Genomic DNA, 18614 nt, shown 5'->3' with positions numbered 1-18614 from the left:
GCTGACTAGCAGCAGGAGAGCAGGCCAGCTCCATGAGGTTCTATAAAGCAGCGGTACATCACTTGCATGCAAGTCTAAAGCTTTAACTATGACACATTTATAGCCTGAAACTTGGTAATGAATGAAGACAAGTGCCCTGCGGTTACCTGATTTGGGGAAAGTGGAGATAACAATGTCTGTGTCCTGGAACTGAAAGTCCTGAGCCAGCTTGAGGGATTCCCTGGTGTGGAGATGTCCAGGGTAGCTGATACCTGCAAATGTTTCCGTAATATTTATTCTATCCATTTTCTGCTGCTCCAACGCAGCACTGGAGCTGTGAGTTTAAGTAGTGAAGAAAGAGGAAACAATAATATCTCCCAGAATTGTGCACGTTGTCTGAGGTTTTGGCTGTGGTTAATTTGTGCTGCCTGTTCTCTCTTCCGGAAATGTGTGTTTTTAAAGAAAACTTTCCAGCTATGCAATTGTATGTTCCAGTTACATCAGTGAGAAGGCACTTGTTTGGTTTCTTAAAATCCAGTTGGAAAAAAAAAGAAATTTCCATCTAATGCATACCAAAAAATCCAAGAAAAACAAAACTTGACTTGTAACAGGGTGATGCAGACACATCTGTACAGAAGTAACATGATATTTAACGCAGCCCATCCACCCCTGATTTCTGTAAGTATAGAACACAGCAGACAGAAAAGGTCACCAGGGAGGACAAGAGACCTCCTCGTCAGGACATTGCTGATTTGCTGAACACAGAGGGGCCGATTTTGAGACTACAGGAGGGAGGCGCTATACTCCAGATGAGGGGGAGGTGGCCAAGCAGCTATTGTGGGACTAGATATAGAAAAAGCTTTCAAAAGCATATCCTGGCAATGTCTTTTTTTGGGTGTTAGGTAAATATGGCCTGGAAGGGCAACTCTTAGAATGGATTCATAGTGTTTTTGCTTTTTGTTTTTTTTATGTTATATAACATTTTATTGAAGGAATCAAACAAATATACAACAATATGATACAAAAAGACATTCTTTGCAATAAAACATTTGCATAAACATTTTATCATTCCTCCAAAATATATTTTAATATATCTAAACCACTTTTCCCCTATATCCCCCTAACCACTCCATACATATATATATTTAAATCATTTTTATTAGGTTTTCATATATAGAACAGAAACAAGATCAGCCAGACCATCAAGCAGGTTACCCAATCAGCACTACAGAGCCCAAGGAATCCTCCCCCCAACCCCCCTATCCCCCCTTAATCCCCCCACCCTCCCATGGGAACAGCCTCTACTGGAGTTAGGTCAATTTAACAATCTACTGCGTACAACCGGTGTTAGTGTATAACAGAAGGGCAACCAGCAACGTAAATATAATAAACCAGCTTTAGAGTTCATGTTCGCAATGGACAAACGTTCATAGCCTGCCAACTGGATCATTTGCGTGCGCCAATGGGAAACCGTTGGCGTGTGTGGAGACAGCCAGCATTGAAGAATAGTTTTAAGTCCCATGAAGATAGCCTTTCGAGCAAACGCCGCAGCACCTGGACGGATGGGTTTCAAAGTAAGTTTTAACGTGAATATGTATGTATTTGTAGGCAGCCAAGTGCAGTTCCAGATGGATTGAATATGCAACCAAACACGTTTCCAGTAAGCCTGTATGCCCGGACATTGCCAAAACATATGGCCCAAAGAAGCTCTTGGGGCCGCACATTTCGGGCAACAATCAGTAGGACTTACATGTGCCCGAAATGCCCGGACTGGGGCAAAATATGCCCGGACTAGGAACTTGTAATATCGTTCTTTTTCTGCTACTGATAGCAATAGTTTCATACCCATTGAAAAACTCCGTTTTAGCATGTCCACCAAAATAGTAATCTGCAAGTCTTGGGTCCATTTAGAGGCCAATGAGGCATAGTCCAATTCTCCAGCCAATTCCTGTAGAAATCTGTGGTGGAAACGTAATGGTATGGGTTCCTGAGCAGTTAAGCAAAAGGCTTCTGACAATCTGTCCTGGATAGTACCAGTCAATGCGGTGCCCGACAAAGTACTAACATAATGATGTAGCTGTTTATATTTGAACCAGTCAGCAGGCTTTATCACAGAAGAATCACATAATGTTTGGAAAGACTGTAAATGTCCATTGGATTGCAATACATGAAACAAATAATATAGTCCCCTCCCAGTCCACCAGGCCTGTGCACCCAGATCCATACCCGGAAGAAAATCTCCATTACCAGCCACCGGGAGATATGGGGTTATATCAGATCTAACGGCCAAACTCCGGCAGAGAGTCTTCCAAAGCCTACGTAGGGGAAGGAGAAACACATCACCATAATTATTTTCCCGTTTAGGAAGGCACCTAACATGTAGCATATAACTGAAGTGGTAGGGGGCAAATGCCAAACATTCCACCTCTGTGGCCGTAAAGTAGGATGTGTCACAGAACCAATCATTCAAATGCCGCAACAAACAAGCCTCATTAAACCTCCCCAGGTGTAATAGACCCAGACCCCCTTGAGAGATAGGTAGAGTTAAATTGTGTAGGGTGATCCGGGATCTCTTGCCCCCCCATAAGAATCGTGATAAAGTACGGTGATGGTGCCGGATATGTTTGTGTAACAAAAAAATTGGTAAAGTTTGTAAAACATAGAGCCACTGTGGAATCATCATCATGTTATACAGGGCAATCCTGCCCATTAGTGTCAATGGATAGGATCTCCAGGCCTGCAACCGTTGTGTAGTTCGGGTGAGCAATGGTATAACATTAAGTGAATAGAGTGTGGTCAAATCCCTTGGTATGTGGATACCCAAATATCGAATAGATGATGGGGCCCATACTAGAGGAAATGGGCCTGGCCAAGAGTCGCAAAGTGAGGTTTGTAGAGGAAGTACTAGAGATTTCTGTTTATTCAACGTCAGTCCAGAATATATGTGGAATTCATCCAGGATTTCCAAAGCACGCTTCAGGGAACTATGTGGCTGAGCTAGTGTAAGTAAGAGGTCGTCTGCAAATGCCAGCACTCGTAGCTGAGAGGAGCCTTCCGTCAACCCGACCAAGACATCATCCCTCAATATAGTTCGTAAAAGAGGGTCTAGATAAAGAAGAAAAAGTAGTGGGGATAATGGACATCCCTGACGAGTGCCCCGACCTATGTCAAACGGTCGTGTCAAAATGCCATTTACTAAAAGAGAAGCTTTTGGGGAAGAGTATAACACCCGCAAAGATGACCAGAACCAGCCCCCCACTCCCATGTATTCCAATACCTTAAATAAATAAGACCAATTTACTTGGTCGAAAACCTTCGCCGCGTCTAGACTGACCAGTATGTCCGGAGTAGATGCAAGTTGGGCTCTGGACATTGCCAACAATACCCTCCGAACATTCACCACCGAGTGGCGGTCCTGGACGAATCCAGCCTGAGCATGAGATATCACATGTGGCAAGAGAGGAGTTAATCTGTTGGCCAACAGACGAGCCAATATTTTTATATCGACATTAAGGAGGGATATTGGACGGTAAGAATCAACTTCATCTTTAGGTTTGCCCGGTTTGGGGATCAAAGTTATGGTAGCCATATTGGCATGTGATGAAAAGGAGCCCTTCTCCAATGCCACTACATAATATCCCAGGAGAGAGTCACACACCTGCACAGACATCATTTTGTAAAATTCAGTGGAAAACCCGTCTGGCCCCGGGGCAGTATAAGAGCTTAGATGTTTGATTGCTTTTTGTATCTCTATGCCCTGAATGGGTCCGTTTAACACTGATCTCTGCAGGTCTGTGAATCTAGGCATACCCGCGTCTTCCAAATAATCTAGGACATCAGGGCTAGCATAGAATTTAGAGAAGTGTTGATAAAACGCCTCAGCTATGTCTGTTGGTTTAGTATGATAAGAATGAGACCCTGTTTTTACCCGGGAAATATAGCGGTCGTCCTGCCAGTTCTTAGTCAGCGTGGCTAACAACTTACCGGTTCTGTTTCCATAACGATAAAACCTGTATTTTCTATAAAACAGCGAACGCTTGACCCTATCATGTAACAATGCATTCAAGGCTACCTGTACTGAATGCATGTCCTCACGGAGCAGACGAGACAGATTTTTAATGTATCGGGCTTTCAATTGTGTATATTGTTTCTCTAGTCTAATAATACCTTGGGAAATTCTTTTGCGGCGAGCTGATACATAAGAAATTATCACCCCTCTTAGTACTGCTTTGGCCGTATCCCAAAATAGATCCGGGGTCGTTATGTGTTGTCCATTGGTTTTTAAGAAGTCTTCCCAGCAAGAATGTAGATATGCTTGGAAAGAAGGATCGTCTTTCAGATAGGAGGGAAATCGCCACCGGAAGCTCCCCGAAGGGGGAACATTCCAGGATATATCCAACCAAATAGGACAATGATCGGAAATGGCTAATGGACCTATAGTCGCCTCTGTTACTCGAGAGAACAAGGATTCTGTTATCAATATATAGTCCAGTCAGGAAAAAGTTCCATGAGCTCGAGATTGGTGAGTATAGTCTCGTTCGAACGGGTGAAGTAGACGCCAAGGGTCTACCATGCCCAGCGATTTACACAAAAAGGGTAACCCCTTAGTATCAGTTGCAGTTGGAGATCCAGATGTTCTAGTGCGGTCAAGGGAAGCATCCAGGACCTGATTGAAATCCCCAACCATCAGAAGAGGAACTGAAGTGTCTATAAGTCCTAGAGTAATCAAAGAATTAAGGTAAGTGGATGAGTAAGTGTTGGGCCCATATGTAATCAATAATCGGAAGTCAGTACCATGTAAGGTGATATGTAATAGTAAAGACCTACCCTGAGTGTCTCGATGACAGTAAGTGACAGCACACTTCAAACCCTTGCGAATCAGCAAGCAAACTCCAGCCCGCTTACCCGAGGAGGAGGAGGCATAAAAAACAGATCCTACCCATCCCCGCTTTAATTTTTCATGCTCCTCAGCAGTTAATTTAGTCTCTTGTAAACAGGCTAAATCCGCCTTGTGGTGTTTCAATTGTTGCAGGATTTTAGACCTTTTTACCGGTGATGTTATACCGGCAACATTCCAGGAGATGATTCGAAGTGTGCTATCTCCCATGGGCACCCACTATAGTTTGCATGTTGACAATTATATTCCAAAACCGCGCCCGGGTGCCCAGCCTCCCCCAAGCGTTCAGTACAGAGAACCAATTATCTTGCAGCAAAAGCAGTTTCAAATATAGTGTAGAGATATCTAAACTGACCCAAAAGAAAAACAAAACTGAAACATTTTCTTTCCTCCTAGGCTGTTCCCATCCCCTCCCATCTAGCCCAGCCCATCCCCCCATATTCCCAAATTTCCCAACTAGCATATCCCTGTGGTATATGCAAGAGGCCCGGAGAGACACCAAAGGAACCCCAATCCTCTAACAAACCAGAACATACTTACATAAGTGAAAGCCTCAACATAACAACATATTCTAACCTAGAATCAATAAAGTTCATTCCAGCCATAACCCAATACAGTTACGTGCTATGATCTTCAAGGAGGGTCTCCCGGAGAATCCAGTCGGGTGTTGATGAAGTCAGCTGCGTCAGAAGCCTCTGAAAAGGAATGCCAAGCCCTCTCATGCTGTATTTTCAGGGTAGCCGGATAAAGAAACAAAAATCGCTGTTTAAGTTCTACCAGACGTTTACAAAGTGGATAAAATCCTTTTCTTTTTTCAGTAAGGGTCGTCGAGTAATCCTGGCTAATGCGAATAGCTGATCCTCGCATCCTTAAGGTGTCTTTTTTAGCCCGGTATTGGCGCAAAATTGCTGCTTTATGTCTGTAGTTCAGGAATTTAGCTATCACCACTCGCGGTCTGTCGTCCTGAGAAGGCTTCCTTCCCAAGCGATGGGCCCTTTCCAGACATAGTGTGCTGGATTCCATAGCATCCGGGAATTCCAACTCAAGCCAGCCCTCCAGCTCCGCAGGTAAGCTCGCATCAGGAATCAATTCTGGGATGCCCAGAAAACGCAAGTTACTGCGTCTCGACCTATTTTCCAGGTCATCAATTTTTTCAGCCTGCCGATGCACTGTTTCTTGTAGTGTAGCTATGTCCATTTCATGGGAATTTATAGTATCTTCTGTCGCAGACACCCGGTGTTCTAGTTCTGTTGTGCGGGCTGCTGTATCCGTTAATAGTTGTTCCAGGCGGGTCATTTTGGTAGCCAAGGCCTCCAACTGCGGTCCCAGCGCCTGAGCCACCGCCGTCTTAAGTTCGGTCAGCGCTGTGTCCAAAAACTCTGACACCGCCGTTCCCGATGCGGCCGCCATTTTGGTCGCGCCCAAATTTAGTTTTTGCTTTCCAGCGCGCACTGTTTTTGAGCGCGCCGTCTCTTGCGACCGGGTCAAATATTGATCCATAGAAGCCCGATGCTAGGCATCTCCAGGGGACCCGGCCAGGATGAACTTTTTACTCGTTGAAGCTGATTTTAGCGGATTGGGGCCCGGAGCCGATGTGAGACACGTCTTCACTGGCTCATAGCGTCACGTGACCTACCATACATATATATTAAAATCATTCCAATTTCCCTCCCTACCCCAGAATGAAAGGCGACACAAAACACCAAATAAACAAAAATAAATAAATTTTTTTAAAAACACATTTATTTAAATCTAATATAAAGTATTAAGAATCATACTTCTAGCTTTCGAGGATAATTTTTGTATATAAGGATCCCAGATTTTTAAAAATAATCATGTTCTTTTAGGAATTTACGAACCTCAAATAAAATTAAACGATGGAATTGATTCCTCCATTGCCTATAATTTGGAGGATCTTTTTGTAACCAATATTGTAATATGCATTTATGACCAATCATACATGCTTTTTGAAAAAGAATACATCTTTCATGTCCAAAAACCCCACAAGCTGCTGCCTTACCAAACAACACACCTTTTGGAGATTCAACCAATTGATAATTCCATAATGACCCCAAAAATAATAGGATGGCAGACCAGAAAGATTTGATCAGATGACATTTCCAAAATGCATGAGACAAAGTATTGGAATCCTTCTCACATTTGATACAAATAGAAGAATTAACTAATCCTGCATGAAATGCTTGTACTTGTGAAAAAAATGCCCTATGTAAAACTCTTTATCCCAGGACAAGCAGGCAGCATATTCTCACATGTGGGTGACGTCATCTACGGAGCCCCAGCGCGGACAGCTTTTCAAGCAAACTTGATTGAAGTTTCAAGTTTGCTATGCTGCACCATGCATGTGCATGCCTTCTTGCCCACTAGAGGGCGCATCCCCACCTCGTGGTCCTCAGTTCAGTTTTTTCCGCGGAGCCAGAAGCCCTGCAGGCTCTATATCTTTTGCCTTCTGACACCGCGGCTGAGTGTGTTTTCTCGGTCGCTGTGCGTGATTTGTTGTTTTTATTAGTTCGTGTGTTAGTTATCGTAAAAAAAAAAAAAAAAGGTTTTTCGTTCGGCTCCGGGGGCTCCCGGTAGCCGCGGCCGCGGGACCTCGTTCGTTCCCGGCCATTTTTGAGTTCATGTCCCGTCCCTTGACGGGCTTTAAAAAGTGCACCCGGTGCGATCGGTTGCTTTCAATTACCGATCCCCACCGGTGGTGCTTATTGTGCCTAGGTCCTGAGCACCCGATTGACTCCTGTACCAGGTGCTCGACGTTTCAGCCGAGAGCTCTCCGCCGCCGTCGTGCCCGAATGGCGGAGCTCTTTGCTGTGGACCCCGCGGCGGGGAAGGCCTCGACGTCGGCCTCGGCTTCGGCCCCGGCCTTGACCTCGACTCCCTCGACCTCGCCGCGGATGTCTTCCTCGTCCAAACCTACCTCGGCGACAAAGCCTGCCCAGGGTAAGTCCTCACTTCCTTCCTTGACTCCAGGGTCTGCGAAGAAGCCGTCCTCGGGCTCCTCGACGGGGGCGGGTGGGTCGTCCTCGGCCCCGCCCCGAGCGTCGAAGTCGGGTGCCCCGCGGGAATACTCGAGACCGAGGTCGCCCTCGAGGGAGCACCCGCCGGCCCCGGATCTACCGGCCATGATGGGGGTTCCTGTTTTTCAGGACTTGCTCCGAGCGCTTATTGCCTCGGAGCTGTCCGGCGCCCTCGCGCAGCTGCAGCCGGCTTCGGCCTCGACTGCCTCGGCTTCGGTGGCCTCGGTCTCAGTTCCCTCGGCTTCGACCCCCGGGGTGATTCCGGCCTCGACCCCGACCTTGCCTTCGACCTCGGTTGACCAGCCTGAGCGGAGTGTGCGGCCTCGGGACAAGGTGCGTAGGGTTAGGAGGATCTCTACCACTTCTTCCTCGTCGAGGTCCTCCCGGGGCTCCTCGCCCTCGGGTCGGCCTCGGGCGAAGCGTCGGCCGAGGAAGCCCAAACATCCTCGGGGTTCTCCTCGGAGACGCGGTCGCTCCTCGCCGACCGGGGCTGAGACGCTACGTGTCTCGGAGCTCCGCCTCGACAATCCGAGGCTTTTACGTTCCTCCGAGGGAGGGTTATCGAGAGACTCCTCGCCGAGACGGAAGGGGCATGCCTCGGTGCCTCGTACCCCGGGGACTTCCCACATGGGTTCCTCAGGGCATAGGCGGTCCCCGACCCCGTCGAGGTCGCTTGGTGCGGCGTCGTGGGGTTCGGGGTCTGGCACGGGTAGGGAACCTCGGTATTCCCGTGAGGCTTCCCCTTCCTTTTTGGCGGCGCGGGCTTCTCGATCTCCCTCCCCGCCTTCCAAACCCTCCTCCTTTTCGAGATTTGTGCTTGATATGGGGAGGGCCTTGGACCTTGATCTGGTGTCCGGTTCTCAATATACGAAGGAATTTTTGGAGGAGCAGGATTTGCCTTCTCCCCCGAGGGAGACTCCTCGTCTGCCTCTCAATAAAGTTCTCCATCAGACCTTCCTGAGAAACTTGGACTCCCCTCTTACGGTCACAGCGGTTCCGTCGAAGATGGAGTCGAAGTACCGTACCATCCCATGCAAGGGCTTCGAGAAAGCACAACTGTCTCACCAGTCGTTGCTGGTGGAGTCGGCGTTGAAGAAGTCCCAGCCTTCTAGGGTCTCGGCTGCGGTACCTCCCGGACGGGAAGGGCGGACCCTGGACAAGTTTGGTCGCCGCCTCTACTCCAATTCCATGATGGCGGCCAGGGTCCTTAATTATGCTTTCACTTTTTCATCCTATTTGAGGCAGATGGTGAAGGCGTTACCCCGTTATCATGGGGTCATGCCGGATTCCCATAAGGGGGACTTTGGTAATTTTATGGCCAACTTGTCACAGCTGCGTCTATACCTTTTTCATGCCATTTACGACGCATTTGAGTTGGCCTCCAGGGTCTCCGCCTTTGCGGTAGCGATGCGCCGTCTCGCATGGCTCCGAACGGTTGATATGGACCCGAACTTGCAGGAGCACCTGGCCAATCTGCCATGTGTTGGGTCGGAATTGTTCGATGAGACCCTGGAGGCGGCGACCAAACGCCTGTCTGAACATGAGCGCTCCATCGCCTCCTTGGTCCGTCCGAAACCCCGGGTACCGCCGCAGAAGCCGTTCAGACCTCCACCGCGGCGATACCCTCAAAAGTCTACACCGGCATTCTCTAGGCCTCCGCCCCGGCGCCCCCCGCAGCAGGGCAGAGCGGGCCAACCAAAACCTCAGGCGCAAGGGGCGTCTAAGCCGGCGCCGTCTTTTTGACGTGATGAGCGGATGGGGGCGGGCCCCCTCCGCACTCTCGCCGGACCCCCTGCCCATCAGGGGCCGGCTGCGGGCCTTTCATTCGGCCTGGGCTATGATCACGTCAGACACTTGGGTGCTCCGTCTCATCTCCGAGGGTTACTCGCTGCACTTCTCAGCCACGCCGCCAGAACAACCGCCGGGGGCATCTCTTTGCAATCGAGCCCAGCTTCCTCTTCTCCTCTCGGAAGCCAGGGCCTTGTTGAGCCTTTGGGCGGTGGAGCCGGTCCCCCCAAACCAACGGGGGCGGGGGTTTTACTCCCGTTACTTTTTGGTCCCAAAGAAGACCGGGGACTTACGCCCCATTTTGGACCTCCGGAAGCTCAACAAGTTCCTGGTCCGAGAGAAGTTCCGTATGTTGTCGCTTCTGGTTCTCTACCCTCTGTTGGAGGAAGGGGATTGGATGTGCTCCCTGGACTTGAAGGAAGCGTATACTCACGTTCCGGTGCATCCCGCCTTCCGCAAGTTCTTACGGTTCCAGGTGGGGGAGTTGCACCTTCAGTATCGGGTCCTCCCTTTCGGGCTGGCGTCGTCGCCTCGAGTCTTCATGAAGTGTATGGTGGTAGTCGCGGCTGCCCTGAGATCTCAAGGGCTACAGGTCTTTCCCTACCTGGACGATTGGCTGATCAAGGCATCATCCAGGGAGAGGGTTATCTCAGTGACCCAACAGACTATCATCTTCTTTCAACGTCTGGGGTTCGAAGTGAACTTTCCAAAATCTCAGCTAGGCCCTGCTCAATCCCTTCAGTTTATCGGGGCCGTGCTGGACACGGTTCACCTTCGTGCGTTCCTCCCCCCTCCGAGGTTGGAGGCTCTGCTTCGACTGTGCCGTCAGATTTCGCTGCAGCGCTCCGTCTCCGCGCACCGTCTGATGATTCTACTTGGCTACATGGCGTCGACGGTTCATGTCACACCGTTCGCCCGATTGCACCTGAGACTCCCTCAGTGGACCTTGGCCTCCCAGTGGCGTCAAGATCGGGACCCTCTCTCCTTTCCTGTGACAGTGACTCCTTCCTTGAGATGCTCGCTCCGTTGGTGGACCAACTCTTCCAATCTTTCCAGGGGTTTGCTCTTTCTCGTCCCTCTGCATCGCAAGGTCCTGACCACGGACTCTTCGGAGTACGCGTGGGGGGCTCATCTCGACGGTCTGCGGACTCAAGGTCTATGGTCAGCGGAGGACCGTCTTTGTCACATCAATGTGTTGGAGCTTCGTGCCATTTTTCTGGCCGCTCGAGCGTTCTGCCACCTGCTGCACGATCAGGTAGTCCTCGTGTGGATGGACAACCAAGTGGCAATGTACTATGTGAACAAGCAAGGGGGGACGGGCTCTTGGTCCCTGTGCCGGGAAGCCCTGCACCTTTGGGAATGGGCGGTCTCCCAGAACATCTTCCTTCGGGTGGTTTACATTCAGGGAGAGAAGAATTGTCTGGCCGACAAACTCAGTCGGCTTCTCCAGCCGCATGAGTGGTCGCTAAACTCCCGACTTCTGCACGAGGTCTTCGACCGCTGGGGGACTCCTCAGGTGGATCTGACTGCCTCCCCGGAGACTCACAAACTGCCCCTCTATTGTTCTCAGATGTACTCCCCGGACCGTCTCGAGGCCGATGCCTTTCTTCTCGACTGGGGAGGGAGGTTCCTTTATGCGTTTCCTCCTTTCCCTCTGATCTTGAGGACGTTGGTTCATCTCAAATCGTCCAGAGCCACTATGATTCTCATTGCGCCTCGTTGGCCTCGTCAGCACTGGTTCTCCCTGCTCCTTCAACTCAGTGTCAGGGAGCCTCTGCTTCTGCCTGTTTTTCCCTCTCTGCTGTCTCAGAGTCTGGGTTCGCTGTTGCATCCCAATCTTCAGTCCTTACATCTGACGGCTTGGTTCCTTTCCCCTTGACTTCGGTTTCTGTTTCTCAGTCTGTCAGGGAGGTTTTGGAAGCCTCGCGCAAGGTCTCGACTCGGCTTTGTTATTCCCAGAAGTGGACCAGATTTTCATCCTGGTGTTCCTCGCACCATCTGGATCCGAGTTCGGTTCCGGTGTCTTCGGTTCTGGAATATTTGTTGCATTTGTCCAAGTCTGGGCTGAAGACGACTTCCATTCGGGTGCATCTTAGTGCTATTGCTGCTTTCCATCGGCATCTTGAGGGTCGGTCTCTCTCTCTTCATCCTCTGGTGACTCGTTTCATGCGGGGTCTTATGAATGTTCATCCTCCTCTGAAACCTCCTCCTGTAGTTTGGGATCTCAATGTGGTTTTGGCTCAGCCGATGAAGCCTCCTTTTGAGCCTATTGCCAAATCTCATCTTAAGTTTCTCACTTGGAAGGTGATCTTTTTACTTGCGCTCACGTCCGCTCGTCGGATTAGTGAGCTGCAGGCTTTGGTTGCGGACCCGCCTTTTACTGTGTTTCATCATGACAAGGTGGTTCTTCGCACCCATCCTAAATTTTTGCCAAAGGTTGTGTCTGATTTCCACCTCAATCAGTCCATTGTTCTTCCGGTGTTCTTCTCGAAGCCCCACTCGCATCCTGGCGAGGTGGCGCTTCACACGCTTGACTGTAAGAGGGCGTTGGCTTTTTATCTTCAACGCACTCAGTCTCATCGGAAGGTTCCTCAATTATTTTTGTCCTTCGACCCTAATCGGTTGGGACGTCCTGTTTCCAAGCGCACCTTGTCCAACTGGTTGGCTGCTTGTATTTCTTTTTGCTACGCTCAGGCTGGTCTCGCGCTTCATGGTCGGGTAACGGGACATAAGGTCTGAGCGATGGCAGCTTCTGTCGCTTTCCTCCGGTCTACTCCGGTGGAGGACATCTGCAAGGCTGCCACTTGGTCTTCGGTTCATACTTTCACCTCCCACTACTGTCTGGATACGTTGTCCAGAAGCGACGGCCGGTTTGGCCAGTCGGTTTTGCGTAATCTGTTTTCCTAAATTGCCATCCTCCCACCTGCCCTTTTTTGGTTGGCTTGGAGGTCACCCACAAGTGAGAATATGCTGCCTGCTTGTCCTGGGATAAAGCACAGTTACTTACCGTAACAGGTGTTATCCAGGGACAGCAGGCAGATATTCTCACAACCCGCCCTCCTCCCCGGGGATGGCTTCTTTGCTGGCTATGGAACTGAGGACCACGAGGTGGGGATGCGCCCTCTAGTGGGCAAGAAGGCATGCACATGCGTGGTGCAGCATAGCAAACTTGAAACTTCAATCAAGTTTGCTTGAAAAGCTGTCCGTGCTGGGGCTCCGTAGATGACGTCATCCATATGTGAGAATATCTGCCTGCTGTCCCTGGATAACACCTGTTACGGTAAGTAACTGTGCTATATGTACATTCTCTCCAAACGATGAATAGCTTGACTGAAATCTTGAAGTGATAATTGAATTCCCATTTCATCACTCCACTTTTGTATAATATTGTCATATGTTCTATTTGGAATCAAACTCCACCACAATTTATGTAATAAAGATACCGAAATAGGACTATCATTACATTGTTTAAAAAAATTTTAAATCCTATCGTGTACACCCAATGAAATCCCCCCTCTTATGATTTGATTAACATAATGTTGTACTTGCATATATCCATACAATGCCCCTAGACCACTTCCAACAATTAAGGAAAGTTCTGGAAATCTACACAATCTCCCAGACTCATCTAAAAGCTGAGCAATAAATTTAATCCCTTTATTTGCCCAATGTCTAAAAGTAACATTAGTCATACTCGGAGAAAAATCACTATTTCCTTGAATAGGTAAAAAATCAGTAACAATTTGATGATATTCCCAAAATTTCAATAATTTATTCCATACTAATCTTAATGGAATCAAAATAGAATTTCATTTTAAATAATCTGGTAATCTTTGACATTGATACTTGAATCAAAAATATTAAATGGTAAGGGTGAAAAAATGCTTTTTCATATGACAAAGGGGTAAATGAATCATCCTCTAGAACAGTGATTCCCAACCCTGTCCTGGAGGAACACCAGGCCAATCGGGTTTTCAGGCTAGCCCTAATGAATATGCATGAGAGAGATTTGCATATGATGGAAGTGATAGGCATGCAAATTTGCTTCATGCATATTCATTAGGGCTAGCCTGAAAACCCAATTGGCCTGGTGTTTCTCCAGGACAGGGTTGGGAACCACTGCTCTAGAACCCAATCCCTTATATGTCGTAATAAGCAAGCCCAATTATAAATACGAATATCTGGAAACCCTAAACCTCCTTTTATACCCGGACCCAATAAAAAATCAAAAGACAATTTAGGTTTTTTAGCTGCCCAACAAAATTTTATACTTAAAGTTTTTAATTTCCGCCAATCACCATTATTCAATACCAAAAGGATCATCTGGAAAACAAATAACCATTTTGGAAAAATTATCATTTTAAATAAAGCAATCCTACCCCCCAAAGATAAAGGTAAATTCTGCCATTTTTGTAATTTTAGTTTAGTATAATTAAGCAAAGTTGGAATATTAACCTCATATAACCATTTAGGATTCCCCGGCAAATAAATACCTAAATATTTAAAATACTTTTCTGTCCACTTTAAAGGAAAATCTGGACCCCATTCTCTATTTAATTTATCATTGGTCGCTAATGCTTCATATTTATCCATATTTAATTTAAAACCAGAGAAATCTCCATATTCTTTAATACATTCTAATAATGTTTGCAAAGAAAAATGAGGATTAGTTAAATGTACTAGAATATCATCTGCAAATGCAGCAATTTTAAAAGTAAAAGCCCCTATATTTACCCCTTTAATATCATCAGTTAAAATAATATCTCTAATTAAAGGATCCAACGTTAAAATAAATAATAAAGGGGATAAAGGGCAGCCTTGCCTCGTTCCTTGACTTACTGGGAAAAAATCTGAAGAAATCCCATTTACAAAAACTCTAGCTTTGTGTATCTGAATATAAAGTTTTTATGGCTTCTTGAAAAAATCCTGTAATTCCATATTTAGTTAAAACTGCAAATAAAAATTCCCATCTAACCCTATCAAATGCTTTTTCAGCGTCAAAACTAATAAGTAAGGAAGGAATGTTTTTAAGATGTACCCATTCCAAAGAAGACAAAATTGATCTAATATTTTTAACCGCCGTTCTTCCTTTAACAAACCCTACCTGAGGTTCGGCAATTAAATCTGGTAATATTTTTGCTAATCTATTACCCAAAATTTTGGCTAACAATTTTGCCTCATAACATAAAAGGGAAATTCAACTCTCTTAGGGTCCTTTCCAGGTTTTGGAAAAACAATAATTTGTGATTGTCGTAAAGTTGGTGATAACAATTTTTCTTTAATTTGATTATTAAACATAGAAACTAAAGAGGATGAAATATTTTCCCCCATTATCTTATAAAATTCGGCCCTATATCCATCCAATCCCGGTGCTTTACCCAATGGACTTTGCTGAATAGCTAGTAATAGTTCATCTTCCCCTATTGGACAATTTAAATTTCTTTGATCATTTTCCCCTATACAAGGTAATGTTAAACTAGATAAATACGTATCACTAAATAGACCATTATCATGACTAGAAGCAAACAAGGAAGAATAATAATTTTGGAATTTTTTACATATATCTGATTCTTTAGAATAAATTTGACCTTGTGATGTTTGAATTTGTAAAATTCTATTATTACTACTAGCACCTTTAACTAAATGAGCCAATAATGCACCAGTCTTGTTACCATATTTATATAATTTATATTGATAATATTTGACTGATTTAATAGTACGTTGATATAAAAGTTCATTCAATTGTTGTTGGATTGCCAATAAATTTGCATTATTATCCTCCGTAGGATTTCTAGCATGACGACATCTAATCTGTATTAATTGTTTTTCTAATCTCAAAATATCTGTCTCTTGCTTTCTTTTTCTGACTTGAGAATGCAATAATTTCCTCCCTCATAATCGCTTTAGCAGCTTCCCAAAACAAAGTTGGATTTTCCCTATGTTGTTCATTATTAATTTGATAATTATTCCAACATCTAAATATATGCTCCTTAAATTTTTCATCATTATATAAATCTAAAGGAAACCTCCATTGTGGTGTATACATAGAATCAGATGTTAAAGTTAAAATAATCCAAACATGGTCTGATATCTCTGTGGACCCAATACCCGTCTCATGTATCTTCGAAAAAAGTGTGTCAGAACAAAGAATATAATCAATTCTAGAATGAGTATTATGTACCCTAGAACAATGTGTATAATCCCTATCTAAAGGATGCAATACCCTCCAAATATCCAACAAATTAAGAGAATCACAGGAACCCCTTCATAGTTTATATATCAATCCTCAAGCACGCCTTTTAGTGAATGGTCAGCTGACGGACCCATTTTCGCTAGCCCGAGGGACCCAACATGGATGCCCTTTGTCTCCGCTTCTTTTTGTTCTGGTGCTGGAACCCTTGACCCAGAAAATTAGAGGGGATTCTGGCATCGTTGGTATTAGAATAGGGGATCGGGAGAGCCATATTAACCTCTTTGTGGACAATATTCTTCTTTATGTAGAGCACGCTCCTCAGCACTTGAACAAAGTTCTGGATTTTGTGCGGCATTTTGGTTGTATATCAGGCCTTCGGGTTAATTGTGCCAAATCTGAACTATTACTGCTGGACTCTACAGGGAGGGCCGCCTGGCAGGATCAGTTGACCATACCACCAGTTAAGAAACCGATGCGATATTTGGGGGTTTATCCTAGCCTGAACGTCAAGCTCATGTATCAGTACAATGTTCTCCGCAATCTTGAGAACATTAGAACCTTGTGTATTCAGTGGAAGGATTTGCCCCTGGGATTGTGGGGTAGGATTGCTTTAACAAAAATGGTTTTATTACCCAAGATACTTTATCCACTTCAGACTTTACCTTTATGGTTACTGAATAGAGATGAAAAGACTTTTAGATCCACTATTGCATCTTTCATCTAGTGGGGCAAGGGGGCCCGTATTGGTTATGCTAAGTTAGTACTGGAGAATTTGCCAGATCTCAGGCTGTACAACGTGGCGGCCTTACTTCGTTTTATTCATGAGGGTTGGACGGGTAATTTCAAATATTTGCCAAGTGGGTGGTGGACCTCATGGAGCTCGCCCCATTCCTTCATGAATGTTATATTTACTGGCCACAGCCTTTCCGGGGGAGGGGGGGGTGCGAAGCTTCAACTTTTATTCTCAATTAGAAAGGCATGGCGCTGGTGGCGCAGGAAGCAGGGGAAAGTGCCGGAAGTGTCTTTATTGCTGGAGGTACTGGGTAATGCGAAGTTTCCACCAGTCTTGCAGGAGTGGGAGCAGAGAGGTGTGGCACTTTGCAGGCTTTGCGTGATGTGGGTGGGGGATCTATCCTTCTTTTGCCCAAGTGCGGGATAGGTGGGGGCTCCCTAATACTCATTTCTGGGCCTATCTTCAGGTTCAACACCATTATGGTACCTTGTAGAGGAGATGAGAGGAATCATGGCTCTGTGGTCCCTTGGATGTTCAGTTTCTTCAGGTTACCCCAAATATGAGCACTTTTGAGCTTTTGAGAAGTAGATATGCGACTGTTCCTGTTTCAAATTGCTCTTGAACATCTGGAAAATGGCAGGAAGGGGTCTGTAGTTCTCTGGTTTGTCCTAGGGAAACTTATTCTTGTGAATGAAGAAGAGAAACTCTGAAGGTTTTCTAACTTAAAGTCAGAGAAAGGTGGAAAATTAAAGCATTTCTACTAAGACAGAGGAGCGAGAATCCATGTGTGATGCATGTCGGAAAACCCACAGATTTCAGTATGTGATGTATATAAAATAACAATTAAATCAGGAGGTTGCTCATTAAACGAGCACTTGAAAGAGAAAAAGAAATTTCCTTATGAAAAGCACTAGATTAACAGAGTTTAGTCACACCCTTCATTCTGTTTTGAGATATTCTTTAGGGTTACCATACGGCTCCGGAAAAAAGAGAACAGATTGAGACATCTGGGTTTTATTTCCATTGCTTTCAGTGAAAGTAAAACTTGGATGTCTGAATCCATCCTCCTTTTTCTGGAGCCATATAGTCCTCTATAATAAAACCCTAAGCGCGCATGCGCACTTAGGACGGCGTGTTCCCTGCGACCGTGCAGAATTCCATTTTTGAACACGGAGGCAGGGACCACGCCGGCGACTCCCCCCTCCCGTCCTCACTCACCACCAGAGAAACCACTGCCGCCACTGATTCCATAGGTGTCGGAATGGGGGGGGGCACAGGCCACATCTACTTCTCACCCTCCTCCCTCTCGCCTGCTCACCCACCCGCCGCGTTTAGCTTCTTAGAAAAGCGCTGCGCTGTGTTGCCGCTGGCCTCGCCATCTTTTCTCCACTGTTTCTGCTAGGGCTGGCTGCAGTAGACAGAAGACGCCAAGGCCAGCAACAGCGCGGCGCAGCACTTTTCTTTGAAGTTAAACATGGCAGGCGGGTAAGCAGGTGGGAGGGAGGAGGGGGGAGGAGTAGATGTCAGCAGGGGTACGTCACAGAGTGAGGGAAGCAGGGGAAGGGAGAAATGGATGTGGAGGAGGCAAGATGGGGAGAGGGAGAGAGATTCAGGGAGGGGACAGAAGGGGGAGGGAGAGATATGGACAGAGGAAGTAAGAGAGGGAGAGATGGACATGAGGTTCGTGCAGGTGGGCCAGAAGGGGTGCTGCTGGACAGGGGGAGCAGGGAAGAGGTGCTGCTAGATAGGGGGGAGGTAAAAGGAAGGGAAAACCTGAGCTCTCTCCAACTTTTCCGCAAACATCTGAAGACCTGGCTATTCTCAAAAATCTGATACCTATTCCATCTCTGGCACTCTAAGCCCTCTAAAAACCCTTCATACTTGGACCTCTAACCTTTCATTGTTAGTTCATAGAAACATAGAAATAGACGGCAGATAAGGGCCACGGCCCATCAAGTCTGCCCACTCCAATGACCCTCCCTATCTATC

General features: G+C 46.5%; 1 protein-coding gene across 1 annotated transcript in view; it reads right to left on the bottom strand.

The window, feature by feature from the left end:
- The window catches only part of LOC117358708 (sulfotransferase 2B1-like), a 47129-nt gene extending 46612 nt beyond the window's left edge, over window positions 1–517 (bottom strand). The window contains exon 1 of the mRNA XM_033940259.1: window positions 147–517. Coding sequence (XP_033796150.1) covers window positions 147–285 — 139 coding nt within the window. The 5' untranslated portion in view covers window positions 286–517. The remainder of the gene's footprint in view (window positions 1–146) is intronic.
- Window positions 518–18614: the final 18097 nt, after the last annotated feature.

Source organism: Geotrypetes seraphini, chromosome 4, assembly GCF_902459505.1.
Source record: "Geotrypetes seraphini chromosome 4, aGeoSer1.1, whole genome shotgun sequence".
Taxonomy (NCBI): domain Eukaryota; kingdom Metazoa; phylum Chordata; class Amphibia; order Gymnophiona; family Dermophiidae; genus Geotrypetes; species Geotrypetes seraphini.
This window is presented reverse-complemented; position numbering and strand designations above follow the sequence as displayed.